The sequence below is a fragment of the Hippichthys cyanospilos genome, chromosome 12 (assembly GCF_059441005.1).
Source record: "Hippichthys cyanospilos isolate Australia breed blue-spotted pipefish chromosome 12, RoL_Hcya_1.0, whole genome shotgun sequence".
NCBI classification, from domain to species: Eukaryota; Metazoa; Chordata; class Actinopteri; order Syngnathiformes; family Syngnathidae; genus Hippichthys; species Hippichthys cyanospilos.
In genome coordinates this window covers 3075931-3094064 of record NC_142380.1, presented here as the reverse complement: position 1 = coordinate 3094064, position 18134 = coordinate 3075931, and the positions used below count along the sequence as shown (strand labels likewise).

Below are 18134 nucleotides of genomic sequence, written 5' to 3'. Positions count from 1 at the left end.
ACTTTTTAACGGCGAACACTTTCAAGCACATGAATTAAAAAGGTGGTGACCTGCGGCTTTTTGGCATTCTCGCTCACGTTCACGATCAATAGCTATGACCTTATTAATCGTCAATAGCTCCCTTTCATTGCTCCTCGCTATTGACAGTGCCTGGGGTTATTTGTGTGCAGAGTCTAAAAGAGTCCTCCATTTTGTATAATCGCAAACCGTTGTAGGAAAGCCCTTCCAAGAGTTATTTGATAGAATGAGTCACATTTAGACGATTTATATGTCATTGAGCTACTATTATTTGGCTTTCCCAAAGTGACAAACTTTTAAAATGTCATCATCTTAAGCATTTATCAAGTGTACAAGCCATGTAACACAACTGTTGTAAATGTGTATAAATCTTTTTAAACGTATAAACAATATCATCAATCAGATGTTTTGGACATATTTTCATCCAAGCATTTGGTAATCCACAGTTTGATTTGGTTATGTGATTATGGTTTTTGGTTTGTATGCGTTGATGAAGATAAATCAAAAAGCTTTGCTTTATTAAAATTCTTGACAAAATGTTCAGATAATCATGCATATTGATATTAAATCAGTTTTAATATGAAGTTGCCACAATTAATTTGCTACTCACATAAGTCTATTCAGACAAGTCTTGTAAAGCACCCATTTAGCTGCATGTTAAAAATAAGTTAAATTGGGTTTTATTTTATTTATTTTTAAAGTGATTTTTTTCGCAATCCATTGCCCAGCCCTTGCGCAGTAAAAAAAAAAAAAAGGGGGCCTACGCCAAACCTTACCCGCAAGGTCAAAGCACAGAATGGTGTGAAATGTCTTGATAAGATGAATAATTAAGATTTCGGGAGAACCGAGTGTTCATACTTAATGTAATTTAAATGATCAGCGCCTTAAAGTGGCCCACTGCTATGCGCTACAGCTCTCCTCCTTGCCTCTGACAAAGCACTTTTTCTCGCTCGCACAAAAGCTCCTCCATCTGTAGGAAGTCCGGTCTAGCAGCAAGCCCGGCTGGCCGCAGATCAGGAATACGCTCTGTGCTGACAACGCCGCACTGGCCTGTCAGTCACGAGCGGCCAAAACTCATCAGCAGCTTTGCACATGGCTGAGCTCGCGTCGGTCCGGTCGGGCATTTCCATAAATGACTTCAGTTTTTGGAAGGAGTCTATCTCTAATCTTGGCCGTACACCAGAATACCAATTACGATATGAGAAATATTCTGTTTGACTTGCCTTTGAAAAGCGGTAAAGTGTTACTTTGGTGGATTGTTTTTGTTTGAAATCATGCACGTCTGCTAAATTATGTCGAAGTTGTGTGAGAAATTTAGTATGTTAAATTGTCAAACTGTCAAAACGATCCTAACTAAACATAACTGAACAGTAACTGATCATTAAATTGTTTTTTGTTACTCTTTTGAATTGAATATGATCCCAGACTTGTGAGTTCTTTTTCCCTTGCCGCCGTTGCTAGACTGCAAACATCTGCAAGAAAAGTACGTGTAGAAAAGTCTGGCGCAAACTTGGTTCTGGTGAAGCATCAAGGTCGATATTTTTCGTAGATCTATTTTTAAAGTCTACTTACCCGACTTGCTCAACTTTTTTCCCCCAATAAAGGTTTTTTTTTTTTTAATTACATTGTTTCAAGTTAAAGAATAAAGTGAAAGAATGCTGTTGCACCATGTTGTGTGTTCAACTCTGTTACATTGTGTTTTGTTTTTTACGCATAATGGCTACAGTGCCTTTTTTCTTTTAGTTCCGCTTAATAATTTACAAAGTTGCATTTCAGAGGACAAACATCGATTTTCTGATAAATATATACAAGCCTTACGGATTCAACAAGCCTCGGCGAGCTAAAATTGGTCACATTGCTCAACCTCTGACAGCGTCACTGTTGAAGCTGCCGAAATGTGTACGCACGCTTATGTTTTGCAGTTCAAGGCAAGACACAGGAGAACAACTTATTATTCTGTTTTCTCATTTTATCTCTTGAGGCCTACAAGAAGGTCTGCGACTCAAGATAAGGACACATATCTGTGCAAACATTTGTGGCAAAGACCAACATGCACTGGTGGATGAATGGTCATGTGACCAGTTAAAGGTTACTCTGGGTACAGGAAGTGGGTACACTGAGTGCTTGTAGTGGTCAACTGAGTAAAACAATAAGCCTGGTCGGCTGAGCTGCGCTAGACGTCCGCTGTGGCTCGTATCTGATTCATTTTCTGCTTTGGCCAGTCAGCAAAGCAGTCAAAGCTTCTTTGGGGATTATTGTTGTTGCTAATTGGCTGTGAAGTACACTTGATTACATCATTGTTGGATGAGGCACAGTAGAGTGGAACGCTGAAGACGTAGATGTAGGAGCATCCTGATCCGATAGTCCAATCGCTGTGAAAGAAAACATGTCCATGTCAAGATCATTTCTAATACTGTGCACTCATTTACAACACTTATGAGATTATTGGCTTTGCTTGGTGCTGCTATTTTGGTTAGCAATAGAGTTATAATTCACCAAATTTCAGGTCAACAAAGATTTTTGACCAAAAATTGGCACAAGATTGCGTTTTCATCTTATTTTTTTCTCGTGATTATACAAAAACCTCTCCCAGCAAGCGTACACACAGGAGGAGAAAGGCATCGCTTGGCGAGCAACTACTGTAAAGCGTTTCAGCAGGTTGAGAACAAACCTCTTGTCAAGCTCCCACTTCCTTGCTGGGTCTAAGGACGAGCCAAAAAAAAAAAAAAGACCTACCAAGGTTAACGTCGCATGCCAACCGTGTGTTGCGAAAGCCAACATCAAAATACACACAGTAGAGGATGCACGGACAACAATAGCTGTGGTAGAGGAAGTTTTTATTGCTGTCATGTCACACGAGATAACAAAATCTACACACTGCCGTTAAAAAAAATCATATTCACTCACTGATTAAGGATGCCAACAAATCAGTATGATACGGCACAAGTCTCAAGCGTTAGCGCTAGCAGCTAATTACAGTATCCATGCAGTTCACACCGTGCATTCAAATGCTGTCGGAAATTTCAGACTGCATGTCAAAATACATGTGCAGTGTTTTAAGTTTCGGCCAATCATTTCTCATAAGGCCAAACGTTTTGATTTCGCTACGGCTGAGAAGAACATAAACATTCAAATATTGTAGACTTACTTGCTTAGTCTGAAAGAGATGTTCACTTTCTCCGTTTTGCACCGTCACCGCTTTTTCGTTGCAAGATCTAAAGTCGGTCTAACAATTTTCTTCTTTTCTGCCCAAAATAAAATCCAATTAGATTAAGGGCAAGAATGAGGCATTTGTATCAATTTCTTTAATGCAACGTAACTAGGCAAAGTGCACTTGTATTATTGATTAGTTTGCCATCCCGGAGAACTTGGCGGCAACACTTTTGACTTTGCGGTTGTGAGATATGGAATTGGTTAGCACGAGATTTATGTCAGTTGGGCACTAGCTCAAGCCCGGCATTGTGCTAATGCTGATCCAGTGCGTTGGGGGCAAAGATTAGGGTCAACGTGAAGTGTAAGGAGCTCAAGGCTGCTTTTGTGTTCCTATTCTTTTGTCTTTTTAACCCTCGGTCATCATCGTACCGTTTTCTAACAAGATGGCATGTCTGTATTCTTGTCGCCAGTGATGACCGAGTTTTTTTTGCGTCTAATGCCCCCCGCCAAGCCGAGGAATTCTTATCCCTTGCAGTGTGCGAGCAGTGAACCGTCTCGCAACAAGTTGAGTCGGGTCAGACTCGGCGGGTCCTGCACCCGTCGGCCCGCTCTCAACTCATTGGCCCTGTCAGTCTCGCTGTGACGCCGTCCGCCAACAGGGAGCGTAATTCATGCCCGCCGAAGGGAGGCATGTCCTAATTGGAATTCCAGTCTTTTTTTTTTTCCTGCTGGAATGGAGCGGGACCGCCAGCGCCGACGCCCTCCCTTTTATGCTGGCCTCCGTCACCTTGAAAAAGCCATTTTAGAGAGGGTTCACTTTCTGGCGCGGCGGCCAATGTGACGTTTAAAAAGATGGATGCTTGAAGAATGCGCGAATAGCGAAGATACTGTACTGTTCACCCTCTGGGCTGTGATGTGAAGCCATCCCACTGCGGCCACTAAAGGACTCCACTGTCTGTGGTGGCTGGCAGCCTGTGTGGTGTGAATGCTAATGCCCGAATGAATCAGTGCCATTCTAATAGTGGACAAATGAGCACAAGGGCACTTTTTTTTTTTTTTTTTCCTTGGTCCTCTCACAACAGCGCACTGTGCTTCTATGTTGAGTCTCACGATTACAGCGGCGGTAGATTTATTGAAGATCCTTAAAAAGTATTCAGGTCTTATTTGTTGACTTCAGAACCAAGGTTGTCATTTTTCAGCCTCAAGGTTGCGGATTTAGGCTGCCATTGTGTGACTCAAATGAATCAAACAAAAAAAAATGCAATTACAAGGCGCAACACAATGTAGGTGTGATTGGGAGCATGAACTGTAATTTGTTTGCACTTGCCCTGTGATTTGCTGACAATCCAAGGTCTGTCCCTTCTCTTGCCCTAAATCAACTGGGATATGGTCCAGCTCATCAAGATTCAAGAGTTTTATTGTCATATGCATAGTCATACCACACAATGAAATTCTTATTCTGTTCATTTCCTCAAGCAGACTAAAAAGTATGTAAGTATGTAATATTTAATAAATGATCAAGTTAATATATCTTAATTTTTAAAATTTTATAGAACCTCCATCTTCTTTGTAAAATTCAACAGAATGTTCAGGGAGCACCCTTGGTCATTTCATAAAAGGTTAAAGGAAAAGTTAGAGCTTCCTATAGTTTTGTACAGTAAGTAACATTTTTCTAAACTTCAAATTAACGGAAATGTTTGACTTTTACTTCTGTACTTCAAACAATCAAAAGGAGCAGAGTGTTCCCATGGTCAGCAGAATCTCTTTATTATTATTCTTTTTTAATTAAAAGCTTTACAGGCCATCAGATTTAAGGGGGAAAAAAAAGCTGAAAATCGACCCGGCCGATAACTGGTCCTCCTCAGATTAATATGTGTGTGTTATGTATACATTGAAACGGTAAGTGCATATGTTTTGTTTTTAAAGCTAGGGCTAGTTTTGTAAGCATGCAGGTGTTTTATTTGGAGTCATGGTAACAACGGAAGACGTACAATTGCCGGGGGCGATAAATGTATCCTCACTCGGCTGTCAAGGTGTTTTCCTAAGAATGACATCATCTTGAAAATTCATGTCTCTACTTGTGAGCTTTCAATGATCAACAATGATGATTGCTTGTTTTGGAGCGTGATTCAAACGCCAGCCCATGGTTACCATTCTGTGTTCTCCTCACATAAGCGTCATGGTATCTCCTTTTTTTTTTTTTCTTTCTCCACCAGGGATCGAGCTGTGCCTGCCAGGTTGGCGCTTCTCCATGACCATGGTGGCTAGTTTCGTGATGCTGGGCGGCCAGCTGCTGATGCCGGGTGTGGCCTACCTGTGTCGTGATTGGCAGGTGCTCCAGGCCGTTATCATCTGCCCTCTGCTGCTTATGCTGTCCTACATCTGGTTAGTTGTGACCCTGACACAAATTCTTTAGTTCATAATATGTTATTTTTTTAGAAGCGCTCTATTTTTTGTTTTCCTTAAATTAGCCCAGTGAGAGTTTGTCTCACCTTCTCTCATGTACGTCTATGTATTATTCCATCCCATATTTTGTTGGGCCAAACGGCGAGTATATTCTGTTCTCATGACAACTGGCAATAAAGAGAAGCTTAGCTGCACCCCTAAAGCAAAACATCCACCGCTAACCGAGGAGACATGAGCGCGTACAAAACACCTTGAATTCCATTTCCCCAAGACGGCCAATAATATGTCTGCCTTGCATGTAGTCTTTCATCCCTCACAGTCCAGATTACAAATTTAGGGCAGTTGTGCAAAGTCACCACTGGCAAATTCAAACCTATTTGCTCCAAGGCACTCCACAGACTCAGCTGTTTGCATGCAAGCAAATAAAAAGTACATTTTTTTTCACTTTAATGCATTCTAGGCTCACATTAGCGCCGTCATAAACCCTTTCATATCCTAAAGGTAATGTTTTAAAAACATGTCATACACGTGTAAGGCGATGTTATCCATTGAATGGTAAAACCAAAATAAATAAAACTATTCATGCTTTGAAGCTGCATGAATGATATCCAACAGACCCTTTGATGTTTTTCCAGCAGGATAGAAAGCTGCGGTGTCATGTTCACTTGCCGTAATGCATCATTCCAAATAGCGCATCATAGACAATGTGCTCAAATTTGTCAGAAAGGGCCACACAAAATAAAAATGTGTCCCGGTGTTGCAGCGGATGATTTATTGGTGATAGAACTGAAAAGAAGACATTTTCCAGTGGGTAATTCAACATTCCACATATTTGCTAACTTTTTCTCGTGACCTTGCCTGAGACCGGAGCCGCCATCCATAAACGCACTCCGTCTTGTAGCGTACACTGCTGAGGTCGACAAACTCATCGGGAATTAGAGTTTATTGCCGTCTGTATGCTGGCGTTTGGCCTTCTTCCAAGGCCTACCTGCGCAACTAAAGGTGATTACGCTCAGCGGCTCTCGAAAGGGCTAATCTGATCAAATATCAATAACGGAGATCTAATGCACATGGGTGGGCTCAGCAGATTGATGGGGCTTTCCATTTCACAAGGAGGATGACATGTCAGGCAAGCTATTGTTAGTCTATTGGTGTGCCATCCAATTAAGGCAGCTATAATTAGTTCAAATCATCAAACTAAAACATGGCCTGTTTGAACTGTTTCGAACCAAAACAGAAGCTCCTCCTAAAAACACTGGCGTGCATTGGAAAATGACTAAAAAACTTAGATTTGTATTTATTCATATGGTACACAACAATCTACTCTTGATTGCTCTGCAGATGAGTCATGTGGTCTAAACCAGAACACGGTAGCGAAAAACGGATGGAGATCGGACAAAAGGATGCTTGCAAAATCTTCTCCAATCCAGCACTAATATTTGAAAGCTGCAGCTCTACTTTAGAACTACATCGCTACGGTATCTCTAAGCATGTTTTATTCAGCAACTCCAGAAGATAGATGGTGTGGTAATCAGTTTCGTTTCTGGCTCGTCTGCTCAAAACCTGCTCTGTCTCGAATGACGATGTGCATCCATAAGTCACTGTACCAAAATTTAGCAATACATTGCTTTATGTTCCAATTGGCTTGTTCTTAGTTAGAAAAGAAAAATGAACATTTCATGGCTAAAGAAGCGTTGAATTGGTTTTGGTACCTGTTAAAATCTCGCTAATCCCCTGAAGTTGCTTCTCCTTACCCCCAACCGATGATCTTGCTAGCATACAACGAATCATTTCTTTCTGCGTTTCATTTCGAGTCAAAAGCGGCACTGCGGATATGAAAATCGAGGTGTAATAGTCCGTACGCTGTGAGTGTCCTCATCCGGCTTGAAAATGAGGTTTCATCCCACGACCGATGATGGAGGACTTCCCTCTCGTCTGCTCTCTCGTCAGGATCTTCCCTGAGTCACTGCGTTGGCTGCTGGCCACGCAGCAGTACTATCGCTCCAAATGGATCATGGGACATATCGCTAAGAAAAACTGCGTCAACATGCAGCAGGATCCGGACAACATCCTCCCAGGTAAATAAAAACAACAAAGAAAAAAAAAATCGGATTAAATAATTCACAGAAATCACAAGTGAGTAGGCAGCTGTGCTTTCCTGCAACAATGCACAACTGACACCATTAGATCAGGTTCCTGTCTGGTTGCCACGGTAATAGGCCATTCCTGAGGTAGCAGTGAAGCGCTTGACACCACATTATTGGCACACTAGGACTTGATATTTTTTATTACAGCATGGGTGGGCGGACATGACTTGAGATGGGAGCGCAGACGCGTGAACCCTTGGACCCACTTAACAGCGAGCGTTTAGACTTTACAAACTTGCTAGTTGACCATCTTTTTTTCACGTTTATTAGTTAGTCAGCAATAATTGACAGTAGTGTTACAGCAACACCAGGGATCAATATTCTTGCCGCGGGATCAATGTAAAAGCCCAGCTCGCCGGTCAGCCATAACCCTTCCAGGCACGGGATGTGGAATGTTGTCACATGCCCAACTTCACGCGGAAACACCGACGTGCAAAGTGCGGGGCTTGTTTCACCGGCAACCGACTCGTCACACACCAAACACATCCTGTAGATGCCAGTTCTCTTTTAATGGCCCCTCCTATGTGGGAACTTCTTGGAAAGTGTTCAGCGAAAACTCACACCTGCCTAGCAGCAGAGTGCGAGCGAGAAGGAGCTCATTTTGTCAAGTTTGTATAGCATACTTTACACTCCAAATCAAGAGGTGCTGGGATAACATTGGGGGAAAAAATGCTAACCTAGCATCTGGTATGGTAAATTTTACTTTATAAAATGCCTCGAAGGCACGCTCGATAAAGGTAGAGAGTTGCATTCCTGTAAGAAGGTGCCACAGAAGCAGCTCAAGATTAGCCTACCGCATCAATGCAAAGCACCCGCAGCTAACAATAGCAACAAAGACTCTAATGTATTGAGCCAAAGTACAGCTCTTGCCCAAACTAAACTCGAACATCCCGCATTTGAGCAAGTCTGCGACAGATGATTTTAATATTTATTATGGCAATGGACAAGAGAAAACACCGCCATTTCTTCTGAAAATTTCAGCCTTCAATTGGGACATCTGTTAAAAAAATAGACATATAGTCACATTTTTTTTTAATGATGGAACGTCATCAAGTTTACATAATATCTTTATTATTCATTCAATATGGTCATTATATAAATGATAATGATGATTTATTATTATTTTTTTTTTTGCAGTTTCTTGCAATCCCTGTACAGTGCGCTATTGCTAAGCCGTGAAAAGCGAGCCAATATTTTTGTTCCTCTGCAAACTGATCTTTTGTCTTCCTAGAATTGCAGAGAGCTCTTCAACGCAAGCCCAAAAAGACGTGCATCGTGAAAATGGCACGTACAAGGAACCTGTGGAAGAACATTGTTGTGCTCTGCGTCAACTCGTAAGTGTTAGCTTTAAGCTAGTTTTAGGCCATGTGTTTAATTTGCCAATCCAGTAGCTTCAGTGTATTTTTTATGGGTTCTTTCTATTTCATGTACATGTCAGGTGTCACACACCACATATAGCTGTGTTTACATTCGGTAAATACAAGTCTCAAGCGTGGAAGTGAACTATAATACCAGTGCATTAACAATACAGATATTTAAAGTTATTTGCGTTTAAATGTTGTGGGCTGACTCTTCCTCTCCACTGATTTTAATAACCACCACAAGACGATGTTTTGTTTTGTTTTTTTTCCCCAAAATTTTTTGACTTAGTTTTGACTTAATTTAGAAGGGTAATGGCTGAAGTATGAAAAAAAGGTACCCAAATGATCGCTTACTTATGAATGCCTCTAATATTGCAAATTTAGACCATATGTAATGGTTGCCACCAATCTTAATGGCCTCTCGCCTTGATTGCATAACTCTAAATCCAGCCTTGGATTCCACTGTTCCATTTTGCTGATTCAATATTGCAACTCTTTCCACAGCAAGCTATTTTGTCTTTCAATAAGAGTGGCGCCTTTCCATTTTTGTCCTCCCCCCATCCCTGCTCTTTATAGCACGTAGAGACACTCACCACAGCATATCGCGTCGCTGACTCCTGAAGTCGGCGTAAATTTTGTATGAACGTTAGACACACACACACACACTCACTGGGAGGGAGCGCCGCCACTGCTTTTTGTGTATCCTGGTTGCAGAGGGTGTGTGTAGGCTTGTGTGTCAACATGTGCGTGTTGACAGAGTACATTGTAGATTGCTTTGGATTACTCGGGAGCACAGTGGACTTTGAAATGTCATTTTAGTAAATGGGGTTGAATTGTCTCACCACTCACTACATTATGGGCTTCTACACCAGCAATTTTTTTTTTTTTTTTTATTATTATATATGCTTGTGCTCATAGTTTTGCAGTTTTATCATATTAGTGGAGTTTCAGATACTTTGCCTTTTATTTTTAACCTTACATTAATGAGAAATACGAGGACATTGAATAATCGTAAGAGCACATACAGCAGCATGATGCAATGCGGGTCTAGACTACTGCAAACTATAATCATAAACTATATTCATGAAGTGTCCAGTGCTGCCTCTGTGAGATGAAACTCAATTGTCGACTCCCATAAGAAATAATGGAACGTAATTGAATCAATTTCTGGTTCAAACAGTAATCGTTATAAATCATTGTTTATGGGTATAGGCAACGTTTTACGTTACAGCGTCACAATGAAAATATTTTGTTGAAAATTGTTTGGAAAAAAAATACAATAATACTGATGATGTTGATGATGAAAATAACAATAAAAACATTTATTTTTTTATTTTTACAATACATAAAAACATTTACAATAAATTATATTTTATTCGAATTGTATTTGTTTTAATATTAAATAGATTTGTTGTATTAGATTTAACTATAACATAATACATAATATAAAATGGTGTGTAATATTTAATCTGATGTTTTTAAATGTTTGCGTTGTGCTTTTTTAACGCATATACTTTTGACACAATGTTTTTTTTATTAAATTTGTTGTTAGTCACATTAGTAATAATACATTTAAATGGTGATTATGAAATAATAATACTAATAATAACAGTCGAAATTATTCATAATTGCTAATCATCTTTGATAATGTTTTGAAAAGAGTTGTATTGTGTTTTTTAAAAGTATATGCATATACTTTTGTCACAACGGAGATTTGTTTTCTTATTAATGATTAGTTATTTTGTTGACTATATTTCTAACCCGGTCGTTTTGAACAGATGAGTTTGTTTTCAATGCTTTGTTTTCCTTTGGCATTTTTCTTTGTTTGCTCCGCGCATGTTGCGCGCAGGCTAACAGGCTACGGGATCCACCACTGCTTCGCCCGCAGCATGATGGACCCGGAGGCCCAGGAGACCACCATGTTCCACGACTTCTACGCCGACTACTACACCATGGCCGGCATCGCGGTGGCGTCCTGCCTGGCGCTGTGCCCGGCGGTGGGCCTGATGGGGCGACGCGGCGGCCTCCTCATGTTCATGATTATCACCGCGTTGGCGTCCTTGCTGCAACTGGGCCTGCCCAACTGTGAGTTCTCACATAATTTCACTTTTCATTTCGATTAAGGAAGGCGAACAGCGCGCAAACGTGCTTCTGAAAATGACATTTCCGGCGCTTGCGCAGCGAGGCGTGCGAGGCGCTCGTGTCGGCTGCTCATAATGGAGAGTGTGGACATGTCTGCAAAGCGTTGTAGCGGTCAATGTGTACACGGGCCCGTTTATACGCTTACGCGCGACTTAATGTTCAACTCGTCTCGACGCTCCAAGGTGTTGATTTGTCATTGCCCTTTGTGTTATGTTGAGATTTGAATACGTTTGATCGTAAGAGCTTTTTTTTCTCTTCACGACTGACACACCCTTTTCTGCTGATTTCTCCTGCAGTGTTGGGAAAGTACAGCACCCATCTTAATATAGGTAAGCCTAATTTGCATGACTTTCATGTTTCTGTGGGTTTGGTTGTTCATGCGCCCAAACTAAATAACTCAGCCACAGACTCATTGCACCTGTCGTTGAGAACATGGGCTGTCACTGTCTAAAAATAGCACATTTTACTGTACTGCACAAGGTATCGCTAGCCACATGGCATACTTGTATAAATGGTGGTTTTGGAAATATTTTTTCACCTAGTTTACCCCTAATCAGCACGATTTCTGAATTATGAAGTAATACAACAAAACAGTGCCTTCCAGACCTTTGGAATTTAATTTGTAGTGGTATCTCTCGCTGCGTAACATAAATAGTTCACGTAACATCATAAGCCTCATTTCTGTCTCGTCTGCAAGAAGGAATTATTACTAAGTGCAATATGCGTTGATGTAAAACTTTATAAAATAAATACAACTTTTTGCAAATATGTCATATATATCTATGACGCAATTTAGCAGTAATTTGATTCATGTTCCAATTTGTTTGCTCTCAACTTGAAAATGTACTGTTCATTAAATGCACTCAGATTTTCTGACACCTGCAGAAACCCTGATAAAATTTCAGGTCCCCTCAAATGTGCCTTCATGTACCCTCAGGAGTACTCATACCCCATGATATTGTAACAAAACTCTCATCCTAATCTGTGAACAAACAAGCAATTATGCTATGTGACTGACAAAGTTGCATTGCCTTTTAGTTTTGTTACAATGATGCATTTAACTCCTTCCCTACCATTGACGGCTATAGTCGTCAAAAAGGTCAGTTTAAACTGGGCCGGCAGTGAATGAGTTGGAATATGGGAGACCAAAATAATACACATTTATGTTTGTGTGTAGATAGCTCAGGCACGCTAAAGAAGAACTTCTCCATCGCCTTCTCCATCATTGGGATGTTCTCCTCCCATGCCGTCAGCAACCTAAGCATCTTCTTCTGCGCTGAGATCACGCCCACTGTTATCAGGTAAAGCTATGCTATGCATGCCATGCAATTTCTTCATACAAATGACTTTTCCTCTGCATTAGCATAGATTAGCCACATTCCCACATCTGTTATAGTCAGTGATGGGAGGCACTAGTGACTTCATCTCTGTTGAATGGATTTGCTGCTCCGCCCCCTCCCTGCGATGAAATAATGAAACATATGCCAGAGTCTCCTCTTTTGTCACCATCACTGTCACATGAAGGCCGCAGCTTGTGCAAATCCTCTCTGAGCACTGCGTGAGCTGTTCTGCATGGAGCCTTACGTAAGGCAAGCTGTCGTGTGCGAGGGCGCCATCTAGTGGCTCGCATGTAGAGCCTCCTTGGAAATATAGTGGTACTGCAGCACCCTCTGCTGTCTAGAACCGGCACAACTTATTAAAACGTGTTACGACAGACACCAAGTGGAGGTGTTGGCTGCTAAGAGAATAACCGTCTCGAATGTATATCGGTCGGTTATTAATTATTAGTAGAACCTTTTTTCCCTTTTTCTCTTCCTTGACAAATCTAAGGTTCGCTTCCCACCTCAAGCGACCTTTATGCTGATTCTTGAGCCGCTCCTTTGTTGCCTAGGCAATATGCAAATATAGTCTAGATCGTCATACCGAAAGAGCCATCCTAAATGGTCTTACTGAGAACGGGAGGTTTTCATTTAGGATTTTACAATCATAGCGACTGCCCATTATTTACGTGGTGAGCCTTTACTGAAAGACAAAGAAAATCTTTCCACTTCCAGACCATTCTCATATTATTTGATTTCATTTTAGACGTGCCTTGTTTATAAATCGTATCCCATGCTAGGAAAGTACCACTGACATGTTCATTGAAAATGATATTCTTTCAAATAACGAATAGGACACGCTGGATTTCACTAAGAAACTAAACACAAAACAAAAACAAACACATTGTATATTTTAATACAAGACATGTTGCTTTGTTTGGAAAACTTTTCCTGCTAGGGTGAATATATTGTGGATATTGTTGTAGGGGCGGCGGCCTGGGCCTGGTCCTGGCCAGCGCCGGCTTCGGCATGCTGACTGCCCCCATCATGGAGCTCCACAACCAGAAGGGCTACTTCCTGCACCACATCATCTTCGCCTGCTGCACGCTCATCTGCATCATCTGCATCCTGCTTCTGCCCGAGACGCGCTACCACCCGCTGCCCGAGACGCTGGCCGACGGCGAGAGCTACACGCGCCAGCCGCTGCTGCCGCCGCGCAAGCCCGGCGAGCAGCGCCTCCTGCTGGCGCCCTCCGAAAGCGCCCGGGATTACACGCGCGTGCACGACACGCCGCTGCACGAGGCGGCCGCCACCGCCGTCTCCACCATGGACTCCGCCGCCGAGTTGACCGAGCTCGCCGATCCCGAGCGGCCCGCCGCCGCCGACGGCGCTTGCGCCGCGCTGACTAAAGATGACATGGTGCACGCGAGCAAAGAGCGCCTCCTGTCTTCCACGCCCGCGCACACGCACCCCCTGCTGCCCGACGAGGATAAATCCTCAGAAGTGGTCCTCGCTTCTATTGAGCCGCTCACGCGCGCCGCCGTCCTTCAAATGGACGACAACACTCTGCATCCGTCCCCTACGCAGGAAACTCTTCGGGAACCGACCTCCGAGGAGCCCTCGCTGGAATCCCCCGACCGAGTGGACGCGGATCATATTCCCGAGGAATCGGGTCCGCCGTCAGAAGAGGGCGCCGCGGCCGAACCCCGGTCGCCGGCGCCCTCTCCGCCCGACGCCGCCGCCCTTTGCTCAGACGTCCATTTAGAAATGGAGGACGAGTCTCAGTCGCCTCCGCCGCACCCCCTCTGCGCCGACGAAATTTCGCCCCCTCCCTCCCCCGTTCCAGACTCTGCTTTACCCCCGTCGAGCCACACGCCGCCTCCCCGACCCCCTTCTCCGCCTCCTCCGCCCATCACAGAACCCGCCGCCGCGGCGGCCATTTTGACCGATCACCCTTTACGGAATTCCTTAGACTCAGACTCGGATACCGGCCCTTCAGAAGCGTCTCCCCCCTCTCTAATGGTCTGTACAGTTTCCTCCCCCATAGACTCCGGCGTGCTGTCGATCAGCGCCAGCACAGAAAGCAACGCCCTCAATGGCGTGCCGTCGTCATGATGATGATGACGGCGACGGAGGCTTTGCGGCAAAACAAATTGTCTCGCACTTAAAACCAAGGCCGTCCCAGCCTGGAGTTGGGTGGTCTTCACACGCCATCCCGTTCCTCTTACCGCACAAGAGACTGCTTTGTGACAGCGTTAGTTTTTTGTTGTTGTTGTTGGTTTTTTTGAATGTCAGTTAACAGGAAACAAAAAATCACCAGCCTTTAAACTGCATTCATGGACAAAAAAATAAAAAATCAGACATAAGCGCTGGATCGTAAGGACAAATGATGCTGACAAGTCCAAATGAAAAATATGTTTGCCAGACATGCAGTCAAAAACACAAATTATAAGACCGCTTTCCCAGGGTCTTCATAAAAAAATTTCCTCCGTACTGATGCCACAAAATGGCGCCAAAGCGCTACTTTTCCGAGTGAAACTGCCCAACTCGCGTCAACGCACTTCCTTGACGGCATCAGGAGAAAACAGCAAATAGGTGAGTTTCACATTATTCCGCGCCGAAAGAACGACGACGCCAGGAAGAGCGTTCGCTTGTATCGCCGGTCACTATATGTCACTAGCATAGATAGAAGTGGAATGGTAATCATTTTCAAACCAAATACGAGAAATTCAGGAGGATATTATCGACGGTAGAAAGCCAAACAATTCATTCGGGGCATCACAAACTGGTCTGATAGATTTCTTAGTATGGCGGAACATTTTTACTTAAAGAAACAATCACAAGAAACAGCACAAACGAACCCTTACGCCCATCAAACCAAAATGAAAATGTTCAAATCGTGCCAAAAATGAGTACAGTATTGCATGTTTTGGGGGCTGATTTTGTGCGCTCCCCCGCCATAGACTGAATGCGGATGGAGTGAATCGGATCAACGGAGGCCTCAAATGCTGTCGGAAAGGCATTTCCCCGAAGGATTTTTTTTTTTTTTTTCTAATGGGTAAAAATGGACTATGTCGTAATATTGTATTGATATTGTCAGCAAGTGCAAAATAGTGTGCGTGCGCGTTGGTGTGTGTGTAAACCAAATTGAAAACCAATGTACAAACTTCATCCTTGCAATATTGGTGACGCCTCACGTGGCACCCAAAATAGTCGGCAGAAAAAAAATCTTTTTTTTTTTTTTTTTTTTTTTTTTTTTTTACCGAATGTATTTTTCCCTTACATCCATGCACAACTAAACCGCTTGATGAAAGACTTGACTTTTCCATTTTTACTTGACACTCTTTCTTGCAGCCATGTTTACAACCGTGCTCTGAAAGCAAAACTAAGCGTCGTTACTCAACTCAAAAGCCAGACAAAGAGTTTTATTTTGTTTTAAAAAAAACAAAACAAAAAAAAAAACGTGACTCAGCGTTTCCGCCCTGGTTATGGAATTTGCCCGGGGAGGAACAGAAAATGGCGCTCGAGGAGATTGTCGCAATCTTGTGGTGCGTTCAATAAAACGCGTAAAAAAAACAATCACAGGTACTTTCCAACAACATCCTTCCTCCATGTGCACTGACGACAAGATTGTGCTTTTTTTTTTTCCTTTCATTGCGTGAATGACGTAAAGCAGCTCGAATCAAAGTTTGATGGCGTTTGTTTTTTTTTAAGGTGGCAATGCTTGATGGATGATCAAGTTCTGAAATATTCATGCCAGTGTCTGATGCTGCTACACACCTCAAAGCACAAATTCCCTGTGATCATGTGACCTCGCATTGGCCGAGTATTAGAGCCACACAGAAGAAATCAACAACACAGTTAAGTTGAACGCTACAATCATTTTAACTGTCCAACAAGAGAAGGAAAATCAGTCCAGATTAAAAAAAAAGATTCAATCTAATTTGCTGGTTTACAGCAATATCTCAAAAACTCGTAAAAAATTATGAAAATTAAAAGTCCATCAACTCATTCAATCCCAAAGACGTAATTAAACGTTTTTGCAGTCCAGACAATCAATCTGAGGTACTCATTTGCAGATGTTTCTTCCACATACAGTATTAGAGTAAACAAAATAGTTTTCAGTATAAATAAATAGATGTCTATAAAAAAAAAATAAAGTACTCGGGATTTATTGTCTAATATTTGTTAGATACGTGAATATGCATAAACGACTATGAAATGACTTCATAAAATTCACTCTGCTTTAAATCCGTATTATATTGCACCCCAAAAAAAAATAGTTGCCATTACAAGGAATTTTTGTGAAAATTTTCCATTTGTTCTAGTAAGACTTTCCTTTTCTTAAAATTAAGGATGTAATATGAAATGTAATAAATATAAAATATAACAATACCACACATTTGTCTCAGAAGATACCCCCCAAAAATTACAATAAATGATTTGCTTGTAATATAATGCTGATTAATTTTTTCATCATATATTTTTCTGGTAATATTTTTAGTTATGATTCAAAATTTCACCATAAGCTAGTTTTCCTCATAAAATAATCCGTTTGACAGTATCGTAATATTGACGGCATTCTCATGAAATGACACCTCCACCCCTCCCAAAAATATAATAATTAAAATAATTGACTTTTTTTTTTTTTTTTTACCCCTCCGTTGTCATCGTTCTTTCTCGAGATTTTCCGTTTGCTTGTGGCCCTAATACTTGGCACATCCTTTTGGAGTAAAGTAACAATAGAAAAGGGAAGCGGGAGCTTTATTTTAACAAAAGATGATGCAGAACTTTGCTCGTGGAAAAGGGTGACATCTGCTGCGGCCATTTTGCTTGAACTTGGCTTCCTTCCATTTGGTGTGCTTGCGCGTTTGCTCGTATCTGTTGCCAACCTTTTTTTAAGATTGCTATATTAAAAAACAACAAAAAACAAAACAAGACACTCGTGTCAAATCTCATCAAGTTTTCCCACGGTGCTGACTGAAGCATCCGCAATATTACAAGTACAATTTCGCACCAGTGGAAGCGTCAATACAGTAAACGCATGGATTTTGTGAAGTATAATTGGGAGGGTGAATGTAAACGTGAAGGATTCGTAATAAACGTGCGAAAGGTGAACGCGTGTTCAGGTCCTGCTTCCTTCCTCTCTTGAAGGGGGATTCGAATGAATGTAAAAACAAAAAAATGAATTGTACAATTTATGATTTCTGAATGTTTGCTTTCCCTTTTGTTTTAGGATTCTTACATTTGTACATAAGCCATACTTGTTGTCAAAATAAACTACTATTTATTGATCTGCTGTGCACTTTGTTTATAAAAATAAATCCCTTTTAGGAAGAGCTTAATTGATCATGTAAACTTGATCTAGTCTGGTTTTGGCAGGTGTTTGCTGACTCCCATGTAACAGTACACATCCCCTAGCAGACTACATTCCACAATCGAGCATATCATAAAGTAGGCAATAAAACAAAAACGGGAATAGAGTAATAACGTCAGTGATTATGAACTAATAAATGAATAGACTTACATTCTAAGCATATTATGGAGTAGATCAAGTAGGGGAATCTATACATAGGAGGATGACAGTG

The 18134-nt window shown here is 41.8% G+C and overlaps 1 protein-coding gene across 1 annotated transcript in view; it reads left to right on the top strand.

The window, feature by feature from the left end:
- The window catches only part of LOC148414401 (solute carrier family 22 member 23-like), a 33325-nt gene extending 15485 nt beyond the window's left edge, over window positions 1-17840 (top strand). Inside the window, exons 4-10 of the mRNA XM_088429938.1 lie at window positions 5388-5556; window positions 7528-7655; window positions 8956-9058; window positions 10935-11170; window positions 11524-11556; window positions 12405-12528; window positions 13533-17840. Coding sequence (XP_088286064.1) covers window positions 5388-5556; window positions 7528-7655; window positions 8956-9058; window positions 10935-11170; window positions 11524-11556; window positions 12405-12528; window positions 13533-14661 — 1922 coding nt within the window. The 3' untranslated portion in view covers window positions 14662-17840. The remainder of the gene's footprint in view (window positions 1-5387; window positions 5557-7527; window positions 7656-8955; window positions 9059-10934; window positions 11171-11523; window positions 11557-12404; window positions 12529-13532) is intronic.
- Window positions 17841-18134: the final 294 nt, after the last annotated feature.